Source organism: Xiphias gladius, chromosome 21 (genome assembly GCF_016859285.1).
Source record: "Xiphias gladius isolate SHS-SW01 ecotype Sanya breed wild chromosome 21, ASM1685928v1, whole genome shotgun sequence".
Lineage (NCBI taxonomy): Eukaryota > Metazoa > Chordata > Actinopteri > Istiophoriformes > Xiphiidae > Xiphias > Xiphias gladius.
Genome location: NC_053420.1, coordinates 28,392,597 through 28,416,192, shown reverse-complemented (window position 1 = coordinate 28,416,192; position 23,596 = coordinate 28,392,597). Strand labels below are relative to the sequence as shown.

At 39.9% G+C, this 23,596-nt stretch overlaps 1 protein-coding gene across 1 annotated transcript; it reads left to right on the top strand.

The window, feature by feature from the left end:
- Window positions 1-993: 993 nt before the first annotated feature.
- etnk2 (ethanolamine kinase 2) lies at window positions 994-18,954 on the top strand. Its single transcript, XM_040159000.1, has 9 exons — window positions 994-1,140; window positions 7,423-7,560; window positions 7,678-7,799; window positions 8,439-8,579; window positions 12,890-13,032; window positions 14,541-14,624; window positions 14,721-14,881; window positions 15,537-15,610; window positions 17,108-18,954. The coding sequence occupies exons 1-9, from the start codon at window positions 994-996 to the stop codon at window positions 17,178-17,180; spliced, it is 1,083 nt and encodes a 360-aa protein (XP_040014934.1). The 3' UTR covers window positions 17,181-18,954.
- The last annotated feature ends 4,642 nt before the right edge of the window (window positions 18,955-23,596 follow it).

Genomic DNA, 23,596 nt, shown 5'->3' with positions numbered 1-23,596 from the left:
TCTCCATCATAAATTTCCAGTTCCCAGGGTCCAAGGTGACGTCTTCATACGGCATGTCTTTTTTTTTGCCAACCAACAGTCAAAAACTTAAAGATGTTCCGTTTACGGCTGTACTGTAAAACAGAAAAGTGTACGAATACCATAAAATAAACTGACTGGTGGTCATTTTGCTGCTTGTAACCAAAACAATCCCATACATACCTTATGTTTTCTTTCACAGAGCTGTTCAGTGTCTTAGCAAATCGTTCATTCTTTGCTGTTCACACATTGAGGCCCCCGGGATCTATAATGCACCCCAGTCCATATACTGTATGAACACACTGAAACAAACATTCAGCACATATGCAATTACAACAATCCTTAAAAGCCTAAATATCACACCTTCATTCTACAATTATTAGTCCCCAAAAAAGACAAGAAAAAAAAAAAATCAGAAACTAAGTAAAGTTGTTCAGTAGATTAGAGTGTTGCCTGTCAACCTTACCTGTAAGTTCGGCACAGTTCTGAAAGAAGTGACTACATTACCGTTCGTTGCTCTTAAAAAAGAAATGAACTTAGTCTAATTAATATAAGAATTCTCTCATCAAGCCAGCATATGTTTTCATTCGGCTGAACCCGGGTTCCATTCGGGCACACTCGGGAAAAAATGGGCGTGCTCGTCTGTGGTGCGTCTCAACCCGCGGTACAATCGGATGATCCAGGGCGGGCGGAGCCAAGTAGGAGGAAATAGTACAGTTGGCTGACTGCTCCTAAGAAAACCGGCGGCGAGCATCCTTACCCGGCAGTTCCATCGTTCATCTTCAAAGCTTCTTAGTCATCATTATTGAAACAGCTATTAAGCAAGACAAACTTCTCAAGCAAAACTTTAGTCATTCACAAAAACACCTCAGCATTTAGCTACTAATAAACCAAGCAACACTTGTATGTTGCATTTTTTTTTAGAAATATCTGTGAAGAGCTCGGAGATTAACCTTTAAGATAAACGGCTGCAAAATGGAGACGCAGATACATGTGCCCCTCGGGTCGCCGGTAATTAGAAAAATCCCCATTTTCGTGGACGAACACAACGTAACGGAGGGGGCGATGAAGCTCATTAAAGAGCTGAGACCGGCGTGGGACACCAGCCATGTCAAGACCAAGGTAACGTTAGCCGATATGCTAGCTGTGCAGTGTATGCTCGGCTAGGCTAGGCTATGCTAGGCTAGGCTATCACTGACAGCTCTGCAGCATCACCAAGCAGTCTCAGGCAGCCAGGAGGTCGGCCGTGGAAACATTAGATACCGGGTAGTTTCATTTCTCTTAACAAACCTCACACCGCTACACAGCCATATCTTCTTCTTAATTTATCAATGAAGACTTTTTATGGTTTGGTATTTGGCAGTCTTGGCAGTATAGTGATGTGGTATCGCTAGCTAAGCTAGCGAGACGCTGCCGGTCTGAACTGAGTGTCCGGAAATAAATTAGCACAAAAGCCACTAGAAGAATATTACATTTATTATTTTAACGCCATTGCGTTTTCAGACAGCTTTATTAGTCCAAATTACACATCACGAAGCACCAAATATAGCACGAAAGCCCAGTCATGCAGTCATCTTAGTGTCAGTTGCCAGCTGGCGGTGACGTGATGGTCAGTTTGGTTGAGAAACTTGATGATTGTTAATTGCTCAAGGAAGCAGACTGTTATATAGCTGGCTGCATTAAGTTTTTCATCATGTCACTTTGCTCCCTTTTCCGTCGATCTGAATCCGGTGTGACTGAATGCTACTGGTAATGGAAACATATCCAGTTGTGGGGGCGTCAGGGCACTGCACAGGGCAAAAGCATACCGGGAGACTTTATAGGATAGCAGTTTAGATTTTGTTACACCAAATGCAATGTAATGAAGTTCACAACTAACACCAGTAATATATGATATACAGTGAACAGTACACTCACAGTATTTGTAACACAAATAGACTTAAAACAGTTTCAACATTCCTAGTTTTTAATGTAGTTTTCCCGATACACTTAAGTACAACATGTAAACAGTACACTCTCTAAAATGAAGAAATAAACCCCCTTATTTTACATTGAGATTCCTATCTTAGGAAATAAATTCATGTCTTTATGAGAATGTTGTCATTAAGATAAAGAGCAAATGTCTGAATTTGGTGTGATCGGCTTTGTCCAAACACTGGTCACAAACTCCCGATTTCCCCAAAAACAAATGTGGTGGAAGATGTAGTTCAGTTGCATTTTACAAGGCAAAATGTTATACAGATGTGACACGAATACATATAAAGTCAACGGAAAAAGACAAACAGAAGGCAAACATACAGATAACACAAAGGCAGATACACAAATCTGTACCTACTGTAATTGATACAAGTGAAGGTTTAAAGTTTAAAACCTCTTTAATTCGGGTAGATTTGGGTTGTATTATTCATGAATTTACAGTGACTGGGGAAGAAGTCTCTGCTTGTTGTCACAGCAAATTGCCTCCAAAGGTCATTTGGGAGAACTCATCTATTGCTTGCTTGGTGATAAAAGACACACTGTAAAACCAATTATGCAGTCAAAGTGAGCCATAAATCCATTTCATGTTTTAAATGAAAGCTCCATCTGTGGAATGGAGCTTCATCTTGAAGTCAGAGAGATCGGTGACAGCCTCAGCTCTCACTGCACACAGCTTGCATAGCAAAATACTGCGACACAGTGTATAGTTACAGCCTACATGTCTGATGAAATTGTGTCGGATGGAGTTTGTGGTCTAATCTAATCTAATCTAAATTTAACTTTTGATGATAATGAGATTGATAATCTTAATTTTTATTTAATTTTTTTCCCTCTCATACGTAAAATGTTGCTCAAAGTACCTTACATTAAAACAGGGCTGCAGCTACTTATTCATTTTATCATCGATTAATTGTTTGGCCTGTATAAAGTCAGAAAATTGTTTAAAATGCCTCTCGCAATTTCTTATAACCCAAGGTGATGTCATCAAGTGTCAAAGATATTTAATTTAATAGAATGTTTAGACATGGAAACTAAGCTAATTTTCACATTTGAGAGGCTTAAACAAGAGAATATTGGGATCTTTTATATCTTTAAAAATGGCAATTAATCAAGTATCACAATAGTTGTTGATTAATTTTCTGTCTGTCAGCTAATCAGTTAATCAACTACTTTTATAATATTAAATTATATAAAAATCCACTTAAAATATGTGAACAAAAATACAAATAAAAAATTATAATGCACACTTTAAAAATACAATGGAACAAAGAACAATTATAAAAACTTTGTAGTAAAATTCAACAAAATTAAGCAAAAAGAAAAAAATAGAATTCGACAGACCCCTTAAAAGCAATATTAAAACAGCAAATAAAAGGAATCTACAGAAGTTACATTTTCTGATCACTAGGGCAGTAGTCTCCGGTTGACTGGTTGATGGGTTTGTCGATACTCTCTCATCTGACCAAATTCTCATTGGTCGGACAATCGCCGGTGTTACGTTCATAAGGAGAAAAGTGATATATGAACATCGTTCAAGGGTTAATCTACTACTTCCGGCGACAGGGGCAGGGGACAGACTACCTGTGAAAACGTTTTAAAAGAAGTTGTCAGTGTGGATGCATTTTGTTTAAAAGGAAGACCGAAAATTCAAATGTAAACTTTGGAAACAGCAGTTTCCATATCACAGCTCAACAAACAACATGGCACATAATCTTAAAATGGTAGGCTAACTTGTCCACATTAAGATGCTCCATCAACTCTTGTGTTTAACGCTTGAGGCTTTGAATGTGAACATATCAGATTTGGCATATTACAATATGTTATACTGGAAATACTAGCTTTTCATATTTATTCATAAGTAATTTAGGCTAATAAAGTTACCAGTTAGAGTGTATGTACTCAGTGCACTTTGGCCCATTTAGTTAATCTAGAGATAATGTGCAGGTATTTTTTCCCCCTGTGACCAATTGATCTGATGACTAGTAGGTACGTTTTCAGTTGACCAAAATTTTATTTAGTTGACTACAGCCCTATTAACCACTGATCCAAAACTCTTTCTAAAGTACTTCTTATTCTTTTCATGGCATATTAACCCAGGATTAGCAATCTGCTGTCTGTAGCGTTCACCACTTCTGTTTAACATTTACTCCGCCACTTTAATATTAAAGAGCAGTGAAATCATCAGTCTATGTCTTTTAAGTGTGTAGCAGAAAATATGGCAGAGGTCTTAATATAGGATCAGTACAGTAAAGATAAAGTGGCTGCCAACGGAACACTATTTATTAACCATTTAGTTTTGAATTTTTATCAGTGAATTGAGCTGAATGGCACTCATTTTTAAAATGTTTTGAGATTAGGCGTCCATACAGATTTATGGGCTTTGTGTAGGGCTGGGCAATAAATCAATATTACTGTACATGGACTGCTAGTGATATTGTATTGTGACGATATGATCATATCATGTTAACATTTTACAAAATCATGAGCAAAGTATAATTCAAACTCAGCAGAATGAGATTTGAGGTTTTTTGTTTACAAATGTGTAGAGTTTTGCTTAATGTAATGTTTACTAATAGAAATTTTTGGGTTTGGCTTGGATCTTTGACCAAATTCTGATATATTTATAAAAATACAAGTTTGTCAGGGATAGAATTAAAAAGTCCTAGACTTACTTCCATCATTGTCCCTGGTGTTTTCACACCCCACAAACCTTTATTAAGATGGAGTCAGGTATTTAATGTCTGAGAGTTTTTAGAAATCTCTTCCATTTTTTTCTTCGAAAGTTTCTAAAAAAAATAGAAAATTTAATATTGGTGAACAATCAGAAAAAAAAACAAATTCGGGAAGTAGACAAGGTTAAAAAGTATCATAGACATTAAAATGTCAGTTTTGAGTATTTAATATGTGGTCTTGCATACATTTGCCATATTGAAGGGATGTCCCGATCAGTCTTTTTTAGGCCCTGATCTGACTTATTTAATAGTGGGTATAGTCCGATCTTATACTAACATAGTATCAGATGATATCCAATGTTGACTAACTGACACATTGAAATAGCAGATGTAGATGGCGGTTAGGCAATTAAGTTGATCTGCTAATATATATTAATAAAAGTTTAACTGGGAAGTTCCAACTCCTCAAATTGACATGACGCAATCCGCTTGATGTGTCTTTGCCAGGTCAAAGTCTATGGAGTGACACCATTTACTGCTATTACCCTCGTGGTGCCATGAACTCAGCTACAGCAACCATGTGTTTTACATTCTGCTGGCTAATCTCTCTGGATCTGATACCCCACCCACTCACACACCTGCAGCTCAGAACGTGACAGTGTTTACCTCACTCATGAAAGGCCAGTGTAGCAGAGCTTTTCTCAATGACCATCACCCAAACATTCTTTGTCCCACTGGATGCTTTTGTCCTTGTATGGAATGGTACAGCTGTAATACTGGAAGTTTATTCATGAAACAATTCACAGCAGGTGATGGGCTGAGTAAAATATGAGATTAAGTAAAAATGTTTTGGTTATTTTGGTTGATTTGGGAAGGATGTTCTCGAGCAGTGGGACCATTGTTTTGATGAGAGCGGGAAGTGGTAAGTGTGGTGAGGAGCAGCAGGGCAGGACTGTTGACAGAAAGACCTGCTTAGTCCTGCCACCTGGACAGGAAGACTTTTACTGTAAATACACAGCATCCATTTCCAAACATCTCACACACACTGAGTTTCTGAGAACAGCAGATTGTGCCAATAGCAACAGAGCAACAGTCTCCTCTTACAACTTTCTGATGCTGGAGACAGAGTTATTCGTCTCTGCCAAAAGAAGCCAGTTTCAGGCCGTGCAGTCAGACCACTGAACTTGGACTCATTGATGGAAAAAATAAAAATGTCAGGCAGTATATCGATGAATGTTTACCTCTGTCTCGGTCCAAGCTTATCGCTGTCTGTCGATGTATTGATCACCGGTCTTAGCAGCGTATTGTGTGGCGGGTAGAAGGGATCAGTCATGTGGTATCAAAGGCATGTATGCTTGTGTATGTACGGTCATAACAGGGATGCCTGTGGGCCCATCTTTGTGGTCAGCCACGTGTGGAATGTCAGATATGTGTGAGTGAGCGTCTGGGCTGGGGGAGATGTGTATGTTGTTATTGTGTTTGCTGCAGTGGGATGGACTGGCCCGCTGGTTTCCACTGGAGTGATACTGCAATTCAGATATTTAAGGCTCAGCTTCAGACACAGAGGACTTTTTGCATATTCTTTATTTTAGAAGAGGGGTCGGGCTCAACTTGTTGTCTAACTGATGCAACACCACCCTGCAGAAGAGTCATTGTGCCTTATGCAAGATCACCTGTACAAACACAATTCATTTTAAGGGGCACGTGTGATTTATTTTAGCGAACTTGTCACATTTGCAAATATTCTTTTCTCTTAAGCAAGAGCAAAATTCACCAGTGAATTAGGCATACTGTATGAGTCATGCCTTTCTCTACAGGACTGACTGAAATAAAATAAATAACGAAAATAAACGTAATGGAAATTAATATTCATAATCGTTATTCATCGCCAATGTACTGAGACAATAACATTTTTTTTGTCTTAGATTTTATTGTCATATTTTGACATTGAAGCCTATACGGTTCATGAGTTACCAGGAAAATTTTCACACTCCAACAGTTGCCTCAGGGTATAAAGTCACTGTCCAGGGGAGCATCCTCTGTTGCTCCTGACGACATGACATCACCGAAAATTTCTCCATATCTCCGTGCCTGTGACATCCCCTTGACTGCCTCCCATCTAAGTCATGGGCCACTTTGCATTTTACAAATGTTTTTTGCTGCTAACTTCATATCAAACCATTCTCACTGTGCTGCTCTGATAACACGTTGTTGGCAAATGTACTAATAATTTTTTGCTAATTGATTCAGGTCCCTTAACATCAACAGTGATACTGAATTTGCTAAATTTGTTCTGGTTATGGTTCTTGTTTTTACTCTTAGTGCCATTTTTATAAATGAAACTTGCTCACAAATGGAACAGAACAAGTACAGGCAAAACTTAAATAATACAAAAAATGCAAAATCGATATGATTTCACGTGATTGAATGCTTCAAATAAGTTTAACATTTTAAATTACAGTAAAAAAATTTTTTCCATGTCATAAGTACTAAATTACCCCTTGCATGGATGCAACTATCTGTGGGCTGAAGGCACATGTTATACTGATTCAGTTATGAATATTGTTCTATGATACATTTATCTCATGTAGGTCAAAGCTGCATGGTGTCTGCACTGTTGATCCTGCCCTAAGGAACACTGATAGCTCTGGGAAATTACTGTAGAGAAAATTCAAATTCAAGCTTTTGTTTGGGAACCACTATGGTGCTGTCCAGTCAGGGGCCGGTTATATGACCTATTATCTTCTTCTCCCAGCTCTTCACTGATGGAACGACCAACAAGCTTGTGGGCTGCTATGTGGATGCCAGTCCAGAAGACGTAGTGCTGGTCCGAGTATACGGAAACAAGACAGAGCTGATTGTGGATAGAGACAATGAGCTCAAAAGCTTTCAGGTAGTGTAAAAACCAAGGGAGTCTACTGGGTGTGTGCTCTCTTCTGAAGTGCCACAGATTTTTTTCTCCCACCTACCGGTTCAATGCTCTGTGTTTTTTTTTTTCTCTCACCTTCAGGTGCTACATGCTAATGGTTGTGCTCCCCGCCTCTACTGCACCTTTCAGAACGGCATCTGCTATGAGTTCATGCAGGGGGATGCTCTTGGGACGCAGGATGTCAGGGATCCTTCCTTACTCAGGTGTGGACATGGTGGAGTCATGGGACTACTCTGGATTTTTACCGATGTAGCCCAGAGATGGTACAATTATAAAACAGTGCTAGGTAGCATTGTGCTCAGAATCCTTTGGGATTTCTACTTTCTACTTAGAAACTTGGACACAAACAATGCAGAGATGCCTCAACATTGCGCAACAAAAGATGCAAATGAAGCATTCACCCGTCAGTAACTCTCAAACGATACAATGAATGCAAATGAACAAATGAAACAAATTAACAAAAGCTGATTCCAAAGATGCATTTGTGCAAAAGAGTTGCTCATGTAACTGTTTTAATACAGCAATGTGCCCCTGAGCAATCACCACTAATACCTTATCTGGTAACGCACATTGTCCTTGGTGTTTTTTGTTAAACACTCATTGTGTCTTACATGATGTATGCAGTTGTTTTTATTGGACTCATTCCTGGAACTCTGCAAGAGATAGTTGTCCTCATCTAACCTTGCAGATAGAAGCATCTTAATTCTGTAGCGGAGGTGTTTGTCATTGGATCCTTGGATGTCTTTATAATAGTATTGTCAACAACATAATCATTTCATGTTGAAAATCTAGTCCCGATGATAACCATGTTCATCTTTTTGTGTGTCTCGCTCTCCTTTCAGATTGATAGCCAGGGAGATGGCTCGTATTCATGCCATCCATGCACACAATGGCTGCATCCCCAAACCTAACCTCTGGATCAAGATGCGAAAATACTTCTCCCTTGTGGCCACAGAATTCACTGAGCAAGCCTCCAACATCAGGTGAGATCTGGATTCTCAGTTGCTTTTCAGTAGTTCTTGGTTGGCCTTGCTGCTTGTAGCTCTGAACACACTATGATAATAGTGCGCATAGCTGATGAAGCACAGCCTCATGAAGCTGATATTCAGTTTTATCAAACATTTTTTCACCGGATGGTAAGAAGTTACCCAGTTTAATTTTGTTGGTACCAGAGCTAGTTTAAATTATCTAACTCATCATGTACAGAATAGAGGTCCTGCTGAGTGAGGAGAGGGATGTTAATTTTACAGGAAGGTGGCCTCGTTTCTCCAAAACAGACTACTCTCTACCGCCTGTACTGTTTAGTTAGTAGTTGGGCAATATGGTCAAAAATAATAAAGAAATACTATGAAAGAAATAATTTTTTTCATATTGATTGCTTTCGATAGTTATTGATATATACATTTATTACTATTAATGAGGAAGGAAACACATTCAGCATGTTTGTTAGCCCTCAAGGATACACACAATGTGTTATGGTGAGACCCATGTCTTGTAAACATTGATTGTTTAAAAGAAAACTCCAAGGGTACCTTTTACTTTGAACTTCAAGGGGTATATTCAGTTTAGGATTGAATCCTACATAAATCAAAATGTTTGTTAAGGTTCTAAACAATCATTTTTAACCAATAATTTTATACTCTCTGCAACCAACATGGCATAACATTTATAGTATAACATTTGTAAGACACCTCCATGCGGCTGGACTACACATCTGTAGTGTTGCCGAAGTGTGTAAAGCTGTTTGTCCACTTCTTCCCCTCATTCTGCATAAAGCTTTCATTAACTTCCTTTAATTAACCACTTCATTTACTCTTTAATTACCTTTTGAAACCTGGTTTTTAAAATGATCTACCTGGCATCATGTCTTTCACTATAAAGTATGAACGTGCACTCACTTTGTCCCTGCGCCTTTTTGAGCTCTTATTATATCAGGCACTGACTGAAAAATCAGATAGGGGTGACTGCTGCCGGGGTTTGAACTAACGTTACCACAAGAGGTACGGTGCAACCTTGACTGCTAGTGTTTGCGCTAGCAGTTTGGGAACGCAGACTTTGGCTTTCTGTATACTGGAATGGTGGGATGGTAACAAATCTTTTCAAACGGTAAAAAAGTTTGCTGCGTTTCTCGTCTTCTTTTGCACAGTTAGCTGCATATTCTGCAACGGATATCACTCGACTATTTATGTACTTTAGAAATCTGACCCATTTCCTAATCACTAATGTTGTCTGACCTCTCCTTGCCACAATTTTATCATCCTGTACGGCTGTCCGACTCTGTTCACGGACACTTATTGTTTTCCGTTTCCAACAATGCATGTGTGTGTCCTTTTTTTTGGCCTTACACCTGCCAGCTATGTAATCCCGTTGCTGTAGTATAAAGGGATAATTGTATAAAGTGTTTTAGCCACGCTATTGGCACGGTTTTAGAGATGGTAATATTGGTCAACCAGTCCATCCCTTTGAACCAGAGTGAAATATCTCAAGAGCTATTGGACCGATTGCCATGAAATTTTGCACAGGCATTCATTTCCCAAATCAACAAATCCTACTGTCTTTTGTCATCCTCTTGACTTTTCCTCTAGTGACCCCAGCAGATCAAATTTGGCACATATCCAATGAAATATCCTACCATATATGTAAGGGATGGCTCAAAATGTGGTATAGACATTTGTGGTGCCAAAGGAATGACTCCTAATGTTTACACTGATTCTAGTACTTTCCCCTGACTTTTCTCCTGGCATCATTATCAGGTCAAATTTTTATTTTGTCAAGTTCTTTGGTTTGTGACCAAAAACATCCAAAACTAATGACATGCTAACATGCGTGCTAACATGTTAAACTAAGATGGTGAACATGGTAAACATTGTGCTGTTGGCCCAAATATAAGGCAACCCTGATTATAGGAGGAACCTCCTTTTTCCAACAGCTGTTTTTGTAAATAGATTTTTTGAAGATACAACAAACTTTCACACTGATCCTGTTGGGAAAGTTTCCCTGAGATACTGTTAATCCAAGAGAAAGATGGTCTTCATCCTTGAAACTGCACTAACGAAACACTTTCAGGGCTGGCTCCACTAATCTCTGGGTTGGTGGTTCGATGCCTGGCTCCTCCTGTCCACACGTTGAAGTGTCCTTGGGCAAGACACCGTGCCCTAAGTTGCTCCCAATGTGCAGGCCAGCACCTTGCATTGCAGCTCCGTCGCCTTCGTTTTGTGAGTGTGTGTGAATGGGTGAATAAGAGACAAAAATTGTAAAGTGCTCTCTAAACCGCTGAGATAAAAAGGTGCTATATACAGTTAGGTCCATAAGTATTTTTGCAGTGACACAATTTTCAAGATTTTGCCTCTGTACACCACCACGTTGGATTCGAAATGAAGCCATCTAGATGTGATTTAAGTGTGGACTTTCAGCTTTAATTAATACATAGTCCCTCATTTTCAGAGTCTCAAAAGTGATGTGACAAACCAGCATAAATATCAATATAAGGTTATTTTGATAGTCTTACATCTTGACCTGTGAACTACATATGGGGAACTACCAACAAGTCCTCAAACAGGAACTTGTTGGTAGTTCCCCATATCAGCCTGACAACTTGCAGGTTGATAAGGGAGGAAACATGAGGAAATTAAAGCATATATGATGGTTTCTGTGTCTCTGAAGCAGATATTCTTTTAATGATAGTAGCAGGATGGGACGGTTTTAGTGACATGAATTTCAAAATGAGTTGGAATCAAATAAAACACCTACTGTAGGTTTCTGACAGAAGACTTAGTCTTGTTAGAAAGGGGGCCAAATGAGGATTTTAAATCCATATGCACATTGTTGGTGCCAATGATAAGGATATCACTTTTATCTGGATTTAATTGAAGGAAGTTAGCAGACATCCAGTTCGCTTTGCGTCTTGGCACTGGACCTGTGGAGCCGACAAAGGTAGACTGTTTCATAACCTCGCCAGATGCCCAATCACAGTTGATATCTTTGTTCTGATGGCTATTAGATTAAGTCCAGCATGTGGTTTATATAACTGTAACAATAACAGCCGACTGGATTACGGAGTCTGAGGCATGCAGTGGGCTAGCAGATGTTTGCTTAACTCTGTCTATCAGGTCACTTTACGCTCTTCCTTGGTAACACAGACAGCTAAAGTGCCCTGGTCCTGGACAGCAGACACCTGTTAGACTGCGGTCTGAAGCAGAGTGTATAGAAACCCATGCTTTAAGGAGCATTTTCAAAGAACTGGCAGAGATCTGTGGGAAGTCTAATATTTCAGTGTTATACAGAGTCATTTAAGTAGCGAAAAAAACGAAAAAAAAATGCGGGCCACGTCCCATAGATTAATAGTGTGATATCTGTGCTATACACCAGGCAGGGATTGAACAGTTGAGACTCTGGTAGCTCAGGTAAAGGAGAAGCATCGAGCCAGGTAGAAATCTCCAAGGAAAGGGTGTGTGTGTGTGGGTTTACCCAGCCTCTCTCCCTATTTTCTCTCATCTCCTGCTATCAGGCTGACTGTGGATTAAGCCCCGTAAGCCCATTACAGTTAGTACAGGGGTCTCTGCTCGGCACTTCAGTCTGATTGGGTGAGACACTGACTCAGCGACTTAACCCTTTCTCCACTGTCTGATAATACCGCTTTCACACCAACACAGGTTGAAGCTGCACCTGCTGATCTGAATGGGTCAGTGTGAGTCATCTGACCTGGGCTCAACACTGGTTGGATGCATGAACATTCAGTAGGCCTGTGTCATATGCACACAGATGGAAAAGGTCAAATATTTTAATAAATACAGCTGCAGGAGGTGCATGACTATCAATTTCAAGCCTAATATGTAAATACAGTGACAGAATAAATCACAAATTAAACATGTATAATTAGATCCTAAAACTCCTTTCAAAAGGAGACTTAGTAGTGTATCCATAGTGATTCAGGAGCACTCTGCTGCACAATGAGTATCCACTGAGAACTTGTCTCTGTAGCTGTGTTCCCAGGAGCCAGTTGGGCAGTGCCCCACTGAGCCTGTGTGCTGTCTGTTCATGTTGGTCTCAGCTGTTTTCACATCTCATACAGTATGTTCCCACTCGATAATGATACCAAAACAATGAAAGGTGGTTTATTTTGGTCCATAATAACAAGTAAAACAATTCCCGTCGCTTTCCTTTACCATGCATGCATGGAGTCAGTGTTGTGTTTGCAGACACTCAGGATACTTGTTAATGAGAGGAGCCTGAAGTGTGTGTCAAAAAGCTGACCTTTTCTGTGTCGTTCCCTGTCTTTGTGCTCCATGTCCAGGATCCAGCAGGAGGTTCCCAGCAAGGCGTTGCTGGAGCAGGAGATGGTATGGATGAAGGAGCACCTCTCCACACTGGGCTCCCCTGTGGTGCTCTGCCACAATGACCTGCTCTGCAAGAACATCATCCACAACAGCAAAGAAGGTAGGTACCCTCTCCTTAAATTGAGCATGCCTATTTGGTTGTGATCCTCTCCCACAACTAGATTGATTCAGTCTCATTACTTTGACTTCAAGTGATACGGGTGTATGTGATGTAGAGTGATGTATTACATATTTTTAGAATGGGGTTTTTTTCAATAGATTGTTTGGTCTATAAAATGTCCGAAAATAGTAAAAAGTGCCAATTCAGATTCCCAGAGCACTCCAAAACCCATGAATATTGACTTTACTATGACAGAAAACTAAACTACCAGTAAATATTCACATTTTAGAAGGTGAAACCAATGAATTTATGTCATTATTGTTTAAAAAAAAAATTCAATTCCTACAATTAATCAGGTGTCAAAATAGTTGCCAATTAATTTTCTGCTGATCGACGGAATTGTTTCAGCTTTATTTTAGACCCCATTTACACTCGGTATTAACATACTTTCTGTATCTGAATATCATGTCTGGATGAGGAAGAACACGTTAATGCACGTGTAGTTAAAAACTTAATGTATGGCAATAGGATTGTTGTTGGAACAGCCACACCACTTCTGAAGATGGTCTGACTGGTCTGGCTCCTCCTGTGATCAGATCTCAGGCAGGAGTAAATGACATCTGCAATGAAATCTTACTACAAGCAAGGAAACAAACTTCTTCACTGGTTCTGATTACTTTCTTACATTTTACAAAATTGAGCTTTCCCAAAAGTGTATCAAAATTTTATGTAAATCATAAAATGTTGGCTCAGTGTATAAGTATGTATGTGGAAAACAGAGCTTTGGCAAATCAATGATGTAAGCCAGCCCAGGAGGGGTGTGTGTGGTAGATAAGTTAAAATGAAAACTTTCTGTCACCTCAAACCTTCTCGGTGATCACTACTTTTAAAAATCACAGATAGAAAGTACAGCAAAGTTATTGTGTTTAACCTGTACATATTTGTTGATTTTTGTCAAGCGACATAGCAACCATGAAAGAATGATCTGATCAGGTGGACTGTCTCTACCAGTCATTACCAGATGTTGGCTGTGATGCCCAATTGTGTTGTTGAAGAGATTATTTAATTAAATGATTTTCTATTTTCTATTGTTCAGGGTTTCTCTATGGGAAAAGGTCTCAGCTAAAATGACCTGCAAATGCTGGTGTGGAACAAGTTGTTTTCACATAAAAACAGCATTTTAAAAATTAATGATATAGTCTAGACGAAGTCTTAAACTTTTAAAAAGAGTGAAAGATATCTCTGACAATGACAATGACAATGACCTGTTAGGACATCCATCAGCAACAATGGGTGCCACTCTGCCCTCACTTGAACACCACTGGTCAGTCAAGTTCTTCAGAATTAGCAGTTTTGAATTCCACTTTTGCTAACTAGGGTTAAAACTGCAAAAAGCTGCCAACTCCTCAGACCTAAATCTCGTCTCAATGGCTGGTTGGGAGTGGAGATAACAAAGCTGTTTTTGAGCAACTACACCTTTATACACTGTACATGTGATGTGTTTTCAGGTCACGTTCGGTTCATAGACTATGAATACTCCAGCTACAACTACCAGGCCTTCGACATTGGCAACCACTTCAACGAATTTGCAGGTTTGTTGAACCACGGTGTGATTTGTATGTGAGGGTAAATTGTATATCCATGTAGTATGGCTTATTATACAACTGTGTGTGCATGTGTGTGATCAGGTATGACTGAGCTGGACTATGGGCTGTACCCCAGTCGGGAGATGCAAATGGACTGGCTCAAAGTATACCTGCAGGCATACAAACTCTTCACCAAGAAAACAGAGGAGGTCAGCCCACGAGAGCTGGAGACACTCTATGTACAGGTCAACAAGTTTGCTCTGGTGAGGAAGAATGCGTTGGCAACCACACGCTACCATTTTACGATTAACCGTTTTTGAATTGCGAATTTGCTGCATCAAACCAAGCGCTCCCCTTTCTCCCTAAGCCGTTACAACAAGTGAGAGAACTTTTTCACCACGTGATGATCTGTACACGGGAAGACAGGGAATACTTAAAAAGAAATTTAATGTACATGCCGTGGTGAAATAAAATGCATAATGTGTCAGAAATGTTACGATATGCCGCTCCTGTCTAAAACTTCTAAACAGTTTGTCACTCACGTTTTACTGTCGGGACATTGTTGGTTGCACCACAGTATGTTTAGTCTGAGGGGAGGAAGGAATAAACATGCCTCCTTTCCTGTTTGAAGCCTCAAAAGGTTGGGTTGGGTACCCTTGACTGTGCAAGGTTGATATGAGTCTCACATTTCAGTAATGATCATATGGTTTTTCCATCAAGAAAATATGCAGTGCAATTGTAATGATAAAGAAATTATGTTGCTCAAGAATCGTGAGAGAACTGTGATCTCAATTCTGATTAACAAAAATGGTGAGTCACATTTTACCTATAATTGTGTGGCCCTAACACTTACAAAATCACACCCACTGTGTCTCACATTACTTCACCTCATCTGATATCTGATTTGTCTCTCTCAAGGCTTCTCACTTCTTTTGGGGCTTCTGGGCACTCATCCAGGCTAAATACTCCTCCATCGATTTTGACTTCCTCGGGTAAGTTTGTGTGAGTGTGTGAGTGAGTGTGTGAGTGAGTGTGTGAGTGTGTGTGTGAGTGTGTGAGTGAGTGAGTGAGTGAGTGAGTGAGTGAGTGTGTGAGTGTGTGTGTGTGTGTGTGTGTGTGTGTGTGTGTGTGTGTGTGTGTGTGTGTGTGTGTGTGTGTGTGTGTGTGTGTGTGTGTGTGTGTGAGAGAAAGAGTTAGAGCTGTGTGTGGGGGCCCCCAATGTAGAATATTACAAAAGTGATAGGTTGGACAATGTGTCTGAAAAGAATCTGTCAGTGTGACTGAAACGGAACATTATGAAAGACTGAAACTGGAAACCCTAAAGCCAATGTGTCTGTAATTTCTTTTGTGAGCTTCCATACCACTTAACACTTCCTGCCCACACACCTGTAACACAAACAGACACCAGGTTTGCCTCCCCTAGTGGTTCACAGAGAGGAAGTAGACCTAAGGGGGTTCATGGACTGCAACCTAATCACTCCCATGTTACTAAAAGAGAGAGGCAGTACTAAATTGAATATCTTTCCTACTTTGCATGCTTGACTGTCATAAAGGGCCTGTCTGCTAATTTGACTTGTGTACTTATTTAGTCAACATCGTAATTACCTAAGAATATCTTAGCACAGTTACACATTTATTCAAATTCTTAGTGTCACAATTTAATTCAGAATCTCAGATTCAGAAAGTTAAACTTAACGTTAGCACCAGCACTGTATGGGCACAGCTCTTTGAAATGAAACAGACTATGGACTGAGTTATTTTCTTCACCTGACCAGAGTTAGTTGAAAGGTTTGTGAAGTGCGGCAGTGTGTGTTGGTAAGCTGGTCTCATTTGATAGTGCTGGAGCTCGGTGCTCCAGTTCTCTAACTTTAGCTTATTCTCTGGGTGATGGCGTAGAAAGTATTAAGAAAATACTTCACCTTTGTCTGGCAAAGCTAATGATTAAATTATTAGATCCAACGTTCAAACACAAAGAGTTTTGACAGTCTGGTCATTACCAGTCACCACAGCTGGACCCATGAAGGAGAGACAGCTAATGCTAGATAGAAGCCCCCCTTTCTATAATGTAAGACAAACACAAGAATGAATGTGTGAGAACTGCCAATGACTGTAGATGTTGAAATTACATGAACGAGAAGTAACGTGTAGCAGGAATCAGTGGTAACGTTAGCAAGCTAAGCTAACTATTTTCATTTTTCCAAGTAGAAACTAGTAAGCATAACTTGCTAGTTTTCACTTTCTAAGTGGAATAAAAACCTAACACCATGATGGGCCCTCCCAAATGTTGACTGTAATAAAGGGAAATCTCTAATGATCCATAATCAAAAGGAAAAAAATCAATCTATTATGATTATTTTTAGGCAATATCTTTTACATATTTTGACCTGCATATTTTAGCTATAGTATCACACAAAAAGTGTGGAGAATTCAGTCTTCAGTCGGAATTCAGACTTAACTGGTGGACACCTCTTTCCTCTTGTTTGTTGCAGGTACGCTGTGTTGCGTTTCAACCAGTACTTCAAGACCAAACCTGCAGTGATGGCCCTGCAGATTCCAGAATGAGAGGAGACAGAGGAGGACAGGAGGAGGCGAGAAGACAGGCGGGAGGGTGTAACAGGTTTTATGCTAGGACTTCCTGTAGGGTGGGAACTGTTCTCTATGAGCCAGCTACTGATGGACCACTCCTTGGTCTGACTGGTGTCCTTTTCTGCAACAAGCGCAGTTAGTCTTTTATTCCTCCAAATTTAGCTCCACATCTGTCACAAGTCTAGCTCAAGAATTATAAAACTTCCATGAGTTCTCTGTGTTCTTAATTTATCTCGATAAACCTGACGTCTTGCTTTCCCTCTGCAGCTGAACCAGGCGTAGTGAGCACAGCCGTCTGAGTTTGGGGTAGAGTTCACTGACTTAAAACCTGCTTTACTGTCTGTCACACTGGCACCAAAATGTTCCACAAAACTGGTAATGAAGGTCAAAAGAGGGATGAAACTGTTAAGGAGGGTTCGATGCTGACATTTACTGACATAGTTTGTCCTGCTCTCTGTGCATTGTATCCTGGCTCAATGCCATGGCCTCATTACAGTTAGAAACTGACTACAGAGGCATTTTACCTGGGATTCCTCACATTTTGCATGAGGTGTGTGGTGAGACCATTCCTCCTTCTGTCTGAAGATGTTTTAACAGTTTGAATTCTAATCTCTGAGATCCTTCCTCTTATTTCCCCATTTTTGGTGCTAACTGTTCATAGCTGTGGTATTTCTGCACTGTACTTGGCAGAGAACACCTGTGTATCAAACGCTGTGGGCGGCACTGTGTCATCTTCTCTCCTCGGATTGATGTAGTTTGAGCTTCTGTTGGTTCCTTCTCTAGCTATTCCAAGCAAACTGCTGCTGTTGCTGCTGCTGAAATATGAAACATACTTTTCTGTGTGCTAGTGGACTTTTCCTCTGGAAGGACCTACCAAACACTGAGTGTGTGGAACAGCAAATGGAAAAGCTTTTCATGGACCTGCTGTAGGTTGAATCACTATTGTGTTATAGCAATCAGTGATAGAGAGTAGCTAAATGTGCATTTATTTATTTATGTGAAGACATTGTAGATTATTTAACATCTCAGGTCAACAACTCTTCAGTTTGGGTTGCTTTAGTAAGTGTTGGTTTGTGTTGAAATGGGAAGTGGAACTGAAGGAGGAGGGGAGATAGATTAAAAACAAGGGGACCTGTGTAAATGTCACTCTTAACTCTGTGCATTTCTGTCCTGGAACCATTTTTCCACCTTCTTGACTTTTATGGTTACAGTGAACCGCTCTGTTAAACTTTCCAGACCTCTTGGAAAATCTCCCCCGTCCACCCACCCAGCCGCCTCTAATGCTTTCCTGTGTCTTCTCCCTTCTGTTACTATCTTTGATCTCCTCCCACCCCAGCTTTGTTTCATCCCTCCCTTTCTCTGTGGATATTGAGGCATTAGCACCTGTTCCACTGGCCATTTTAGCGTCAGAGACTGCTCTCAACCCCACACTGTAATTCATTCCCATTCATGTCGCAGATTCTGAGCCTAATTTTGTTAGTTAGTTTTTTAAGTTATAGCTAGGGTCAAATTAAGTCTAGCTTTCACAAAGAGGCAGGAGTGGGTTATCTTGGGCTACGTGTCCATCATGAGACCACCTCTTACTGGGATGGAACCGCATCTGACTCTTACTCCTCTGAAACTAAATCCTCATTCCACACTCAGCATGAATGCTAGAACCCTTAAAGGGGGACTACACTGATTTTACACATCAGTCTGTTCATAGGTGTTAGGGCTTACTATTGCCAATGTAAAAAAAAAAAAAAAAAAAGTTGAATAAAAGCTTTTGTAGCTCCAGAGTGAGCAGCGGGAAATCTGATAAATTGCCTCGAGTGATGTCACTTGAGTCAGTGTCGGTTGGAGGTTGAGACTACAAATTTGAAAATGAAAAAAATCTGGAGGTGTGGAGTTCTCTGGTGTCACTTTTTATTCATAATTTGAAATTTCCTTTCAACGTGGGGGGAAAGAAATATTAGAACTGTGATGACCTGTTCAAATTCAAGTTTACAGTCTATAAGCGCATCAGAATGTCTGAAGTAGTTTGCCTTGAGGTCCAGCAGAGGGCATTCTTAAAATTCATAAAAACTTTGACCTATTGCATGCCCTGTTGACAAGTCAGTAAACTAAGCAGATAAATAAAAATTGAGGAGGACACTAGCAAGCAAGGCCATGCTAATCAGATAATCACGACTCCAAAGCGTCTGAGAAGCAGTGTGTGACAGTGTTCTGGGGAGTTCTTCAGCATAGTTAGAAAAATTACCAGTAACGATGAGGCTGTTTGCTGACTTTGTAAAAAACAGCTGCCTTACTCAACAACGACAACAAATCTGAGGTCTCGTGCCAAATAGTGGAGGCACGGGAAATGAGTGGGCGATTTACATGCCAGTTCAGATTTGTTGGAACGGGAATTTTTGAACAAGTGACAGCCGTAGTAGCCAGCTCCACATCTCTGCTTTAGGCTGAGGCTTGATTCTTGACAGAATTCTTTCCACCCTGTGTCCACTCTTGAGTTAATACACTACAGATTTAGTTGTCTAGTCTTGTCTGCCACAGAAAACATGATGCCACTGTTTTCACAGGCTGCGAAATACTAACTATGACCATTAAACTGTTCTTCCTGTGTAAAATCAGGGGTAGTGCCCCTTTTAATAAGCACAGTTGTTCTTCATGGCCCTTAATCGTTTTTTTCTGTCTGGCCATTGATAAATAAAGAGCCTTCAAAATCGACTTTAATTTAATCAGACATTGGCATCCTCTTTCCTTCTTTTATTCAATTGGTCTAAAATTGAATTCTGCATATTATTTAAAAACGACTCAATAGTGTTATATTTGGCTTTTTGAAACCTGTAGATACCCTGAGACTTGAATCCCTGTGCTTAATGAATTTAAGGACAGGATTCACTCCTCCCCATCTTTGACGCAGTCACTGATCAGATTAGACTGGATGAGTAAACACATGTATGAATCTTCCAAAGATGTTCATTCATGCCGGGCTCTGGAAAAGGGATGTGCCTTCTCTCACACCCACACACACTGTCTTAAGGATATTTAACCCCTAATTGACCCAGCAGGGGGTGACACTGAGGTCTGACCTTTGTCCTCCACTCTAGGTCTCATGTAACTGAGGAGCTTAATAATTTCTCAGCTGAGCAGCGGCCTGTCCGAACAACAGAACAGACAAAGACTAACAGACGATATGGGGATAGTTAACCTGAGAGATGACACAAGTGTTTTGAGAGCGATCACATTTATGTCTGAAATGTGTTCATGGTCCTTATCCTGAGGAGTGATGATCAGAGCCTTCTGAATGTGAATTATAACTCATTTTAGGGCTGCATGAGACTAAATGGGTTCAAGAATTACTTAGTGAAAGGTATGCTCATATGATGGCACATATTTGCAAGAAAATACAGAATTGTCTTAAAGAAGCTCAAAGCACCCACAACAGTAGTGCATTTTTAATTTGAGAATAATCAACAGGCCCTTATTTTAGGGAACTAATAGTGGAGTAATCAGCTTAGTAGATTTGCAGACAAAGGCCAAATTAGTGAGCTTGCTGCTTGAATGCACAATCCTAATATCCTGGTAGGAATTTAGCCTAGATAAAAAGGGCATTTGCACTCCATGAGCACTGAATGAATTTCTCCATTCACTTAATAGAGCACACTGACCCCGAGTTGACCTCATCTGTTAACACACTTTAGGATTTTGGAGGAGGAAAATTAAGGCAGATTTATTTGATGTCCTCCGAAATGGCATCTAACACTGTAGCAGACACTAATGTTAAAGGCTAGGGGCTAAATGTAAGGTTGAACTGAAAACACATTCCACACAGAACTGAGGCTGCAGTCATGCAGGAGTGCACTAATATTTAAACAGCCGTGCCCATTGGTCATCTTACCCACTGTGTTTTTTGGCACCAAAAGGTTTGGCACTAAAATATTCTTTGTGTTACTGACATGGTTCAATCCTGTGTGTATTCTGAAGACTTCAACATGCTTCTCACATTGCATTCCCAAAACCCTGAATTACCTGTAGACTTTCTTAGGGAGACTCACACCATTCTGAAAGAAACACTGGCACTGGTAACTTTGTTGAAATTTCCATGCTTGAATTTCCTGTTCAATGCTGTTCAGAGATTTCCCTCTCTTTGTATCAGGCCTTTTAGGGTGTTCAAAAGCAGTTTAAAACAGGGTTTATTTAATGAGTGAATCTAACATTGCATTTCACACCTCTTCTTTTGTTTTCTAATCATTCCAAAATAGTTAGCTTCAGAGAGTTTGCATTGCAGTTCATTTGAGATTAACTATTTTTTGTGTGAATGTACTAACTTAATTTTAAGAAACGCTGTACAGATAACTGATTATTTTTTCCTTTGTACGCTGATATTTACTTTTTGTAAATGCTTTGACTTGAAACGTAGAGCGCTGTGTAAAGGGAGCCGGCAGATGTGACTTGTAGATGTGACTTTGTAAATGTACTCATCCACTGCTAAAGAAGAAGCTGTGTCAATGTGTGCGGCATGAAGAGAAGGTGTAAATACTATAAGAAATACTGTGAAAAGCTTACTGTACAGTGATCCTTCACACCTCTGTAGAAGTGGCAAGAAGAATTATTTAACAGTTGTCCGTAAATATTTCCATAAAAATGTATAAAAATGATTTAAAACATTTTTTTTTTTCTACTTTTGATTTCTTGGGTCTCAGAAGTGCTGGCAATCCATGAATCTACCAAGACCTGACTTGTCTTCTGTTAACACTCCGGTTTCCACCTCTGTTTGTGTCTGTCTGCCAGCTGACCCTGTGCCTTGGCCCTGACAGGAGGAAGGAAGGCAAAAACTTCTGTGGGAGGACATCCTGCCAAAACACACACAGGCTCACACACACTTATGGGGATGACTTCCAACATGCTAGGCACAGAACTTTTTATGTCTCTTGACTTCAAAGCTACCTTTTTCTACCCACACTCACATCATTAGTATGTCATATTTGATAGATTAAAAGAACTGAGTTAGCTGCCATTAGTGCGAGTGAGAAAATTATCCCTAAGGTTTTACTATGACAACTTCAGGGCAATCACCAAACTTGAGTATTTTTCAACTTTTTAAACAGAGAAATTGCTCATTACAGGCCAAGAAAAGCTATTTTCACAATCCCTTCTTACTATTAACAATGGGATCATACATGAACATGCTATTATTTTACCTAAGAGATATATATCAGTGATGTCACGTATTTCCACCAATCAGGATTTTAGCCTTATTTGACAGTTGTGGGTTATAGCTTGCGTTTCCAGGCTAATGTCAGTCAAATACGAGCAAACCATACCCACACAGTCATCATGAAGCTGTCTCTTCACTTTGATGCTGAGTCAATTATTCAAGTGCACAACCCATCCTAGCAGGTTAGCCAGCTAAGTTAGAAGCTTAGTAGCCTTCTCAAGCTAAACTGATTAAAGGGAGGTGTTTCTGTGTCGCTGTGCCGTGTTTATTTACACCATCTGCTGGATAGTTGATGCAGATAATAATCTAATATGCGCTAACTGGGGAAAATATGGAGTATGAAATAAAAATTTTAAACATGGCATTTTAAATGAATCCTAATATTCATCCATCCATCCAGTAGCTTCACTGCTTATCCTTTTGAAAGTTGGGGGGGTTGGAGCTGATCCTAGCTGACATTGAGCGAGAGGTGGGTTTCACCCTGGACAGGTCATAAATTCTTATATAAAATATCAAAGTAACATTTCATAATAATGGGTTGAGTTTTAATAATTTCTTGAATAATGAATGACTGTTTCATTATATATTATTGCTCTTCAGTACTGAAATTACGAACTACCTCTAACTACCTAAGCCTCTCCGTGATGTTTTCACAGTATTTTCAAGTCTCAAGCATCACACTGTCCCTTTAACCAATTTTTAAACTGCTTCCACGAGTTGAACTTGTCACAACAGGAAAAGCACAGGTTTAACGAACAACACTGATGACAGCAGTGTTCCATTTAGGTGTGTCCGTTCCAGTAGGCCAACATGCACAATGCCAACGATGTCTGATTGGTGCGCAGTTATAATCCGTGTCAGTAGTTACAGTTAAAGTATCCACTTCTAAAGGTTTCTTATCAGCTGACATATATACAGGAAAAATACAATATGAAAGAATATGCTGTCCTGCTAATATGATGATGGCATGAGCTGAAAAGAGCTGTGGTGGTGTGTTACCCTGGGAACGGCCTCTGGGAAACCTTAATTATGGAGCAAAGTAATTACTGAACCAACCACTGCCCGTGGGGAGAGATTCACACAACCCTGACACGCATGCTCATGCTTATTTAGAAATCATACCAAACACAATTAACACAACCAATTTATTGTCTTTCAGGAAAAAAAAAAAAAAAAAAAACACGCACAACTC

Coding starts and splice junctions, on each gene's coding strand:
- etnk2 (XM_040159000.1), top strand. CDS start 994: ATGGAGACGCAGATACATGTGCCCCTCGGGTCGCCGGTAATTAGAAAA. Junction 7,800..8,438: donor AGGGATCCTTCCTTACTCAG/GTGTGGACATGG, acceptor CTCTCCTTTCAG/ATTGATAGCCAGGGAGATGG. Junction 13,033..14,540: donor CATCCACAACAGCAAAGAAG/GTAGGTACCCTC, acceptor ATGTGTTTTCAG/GTCACGTTCGGTTCATAGAC.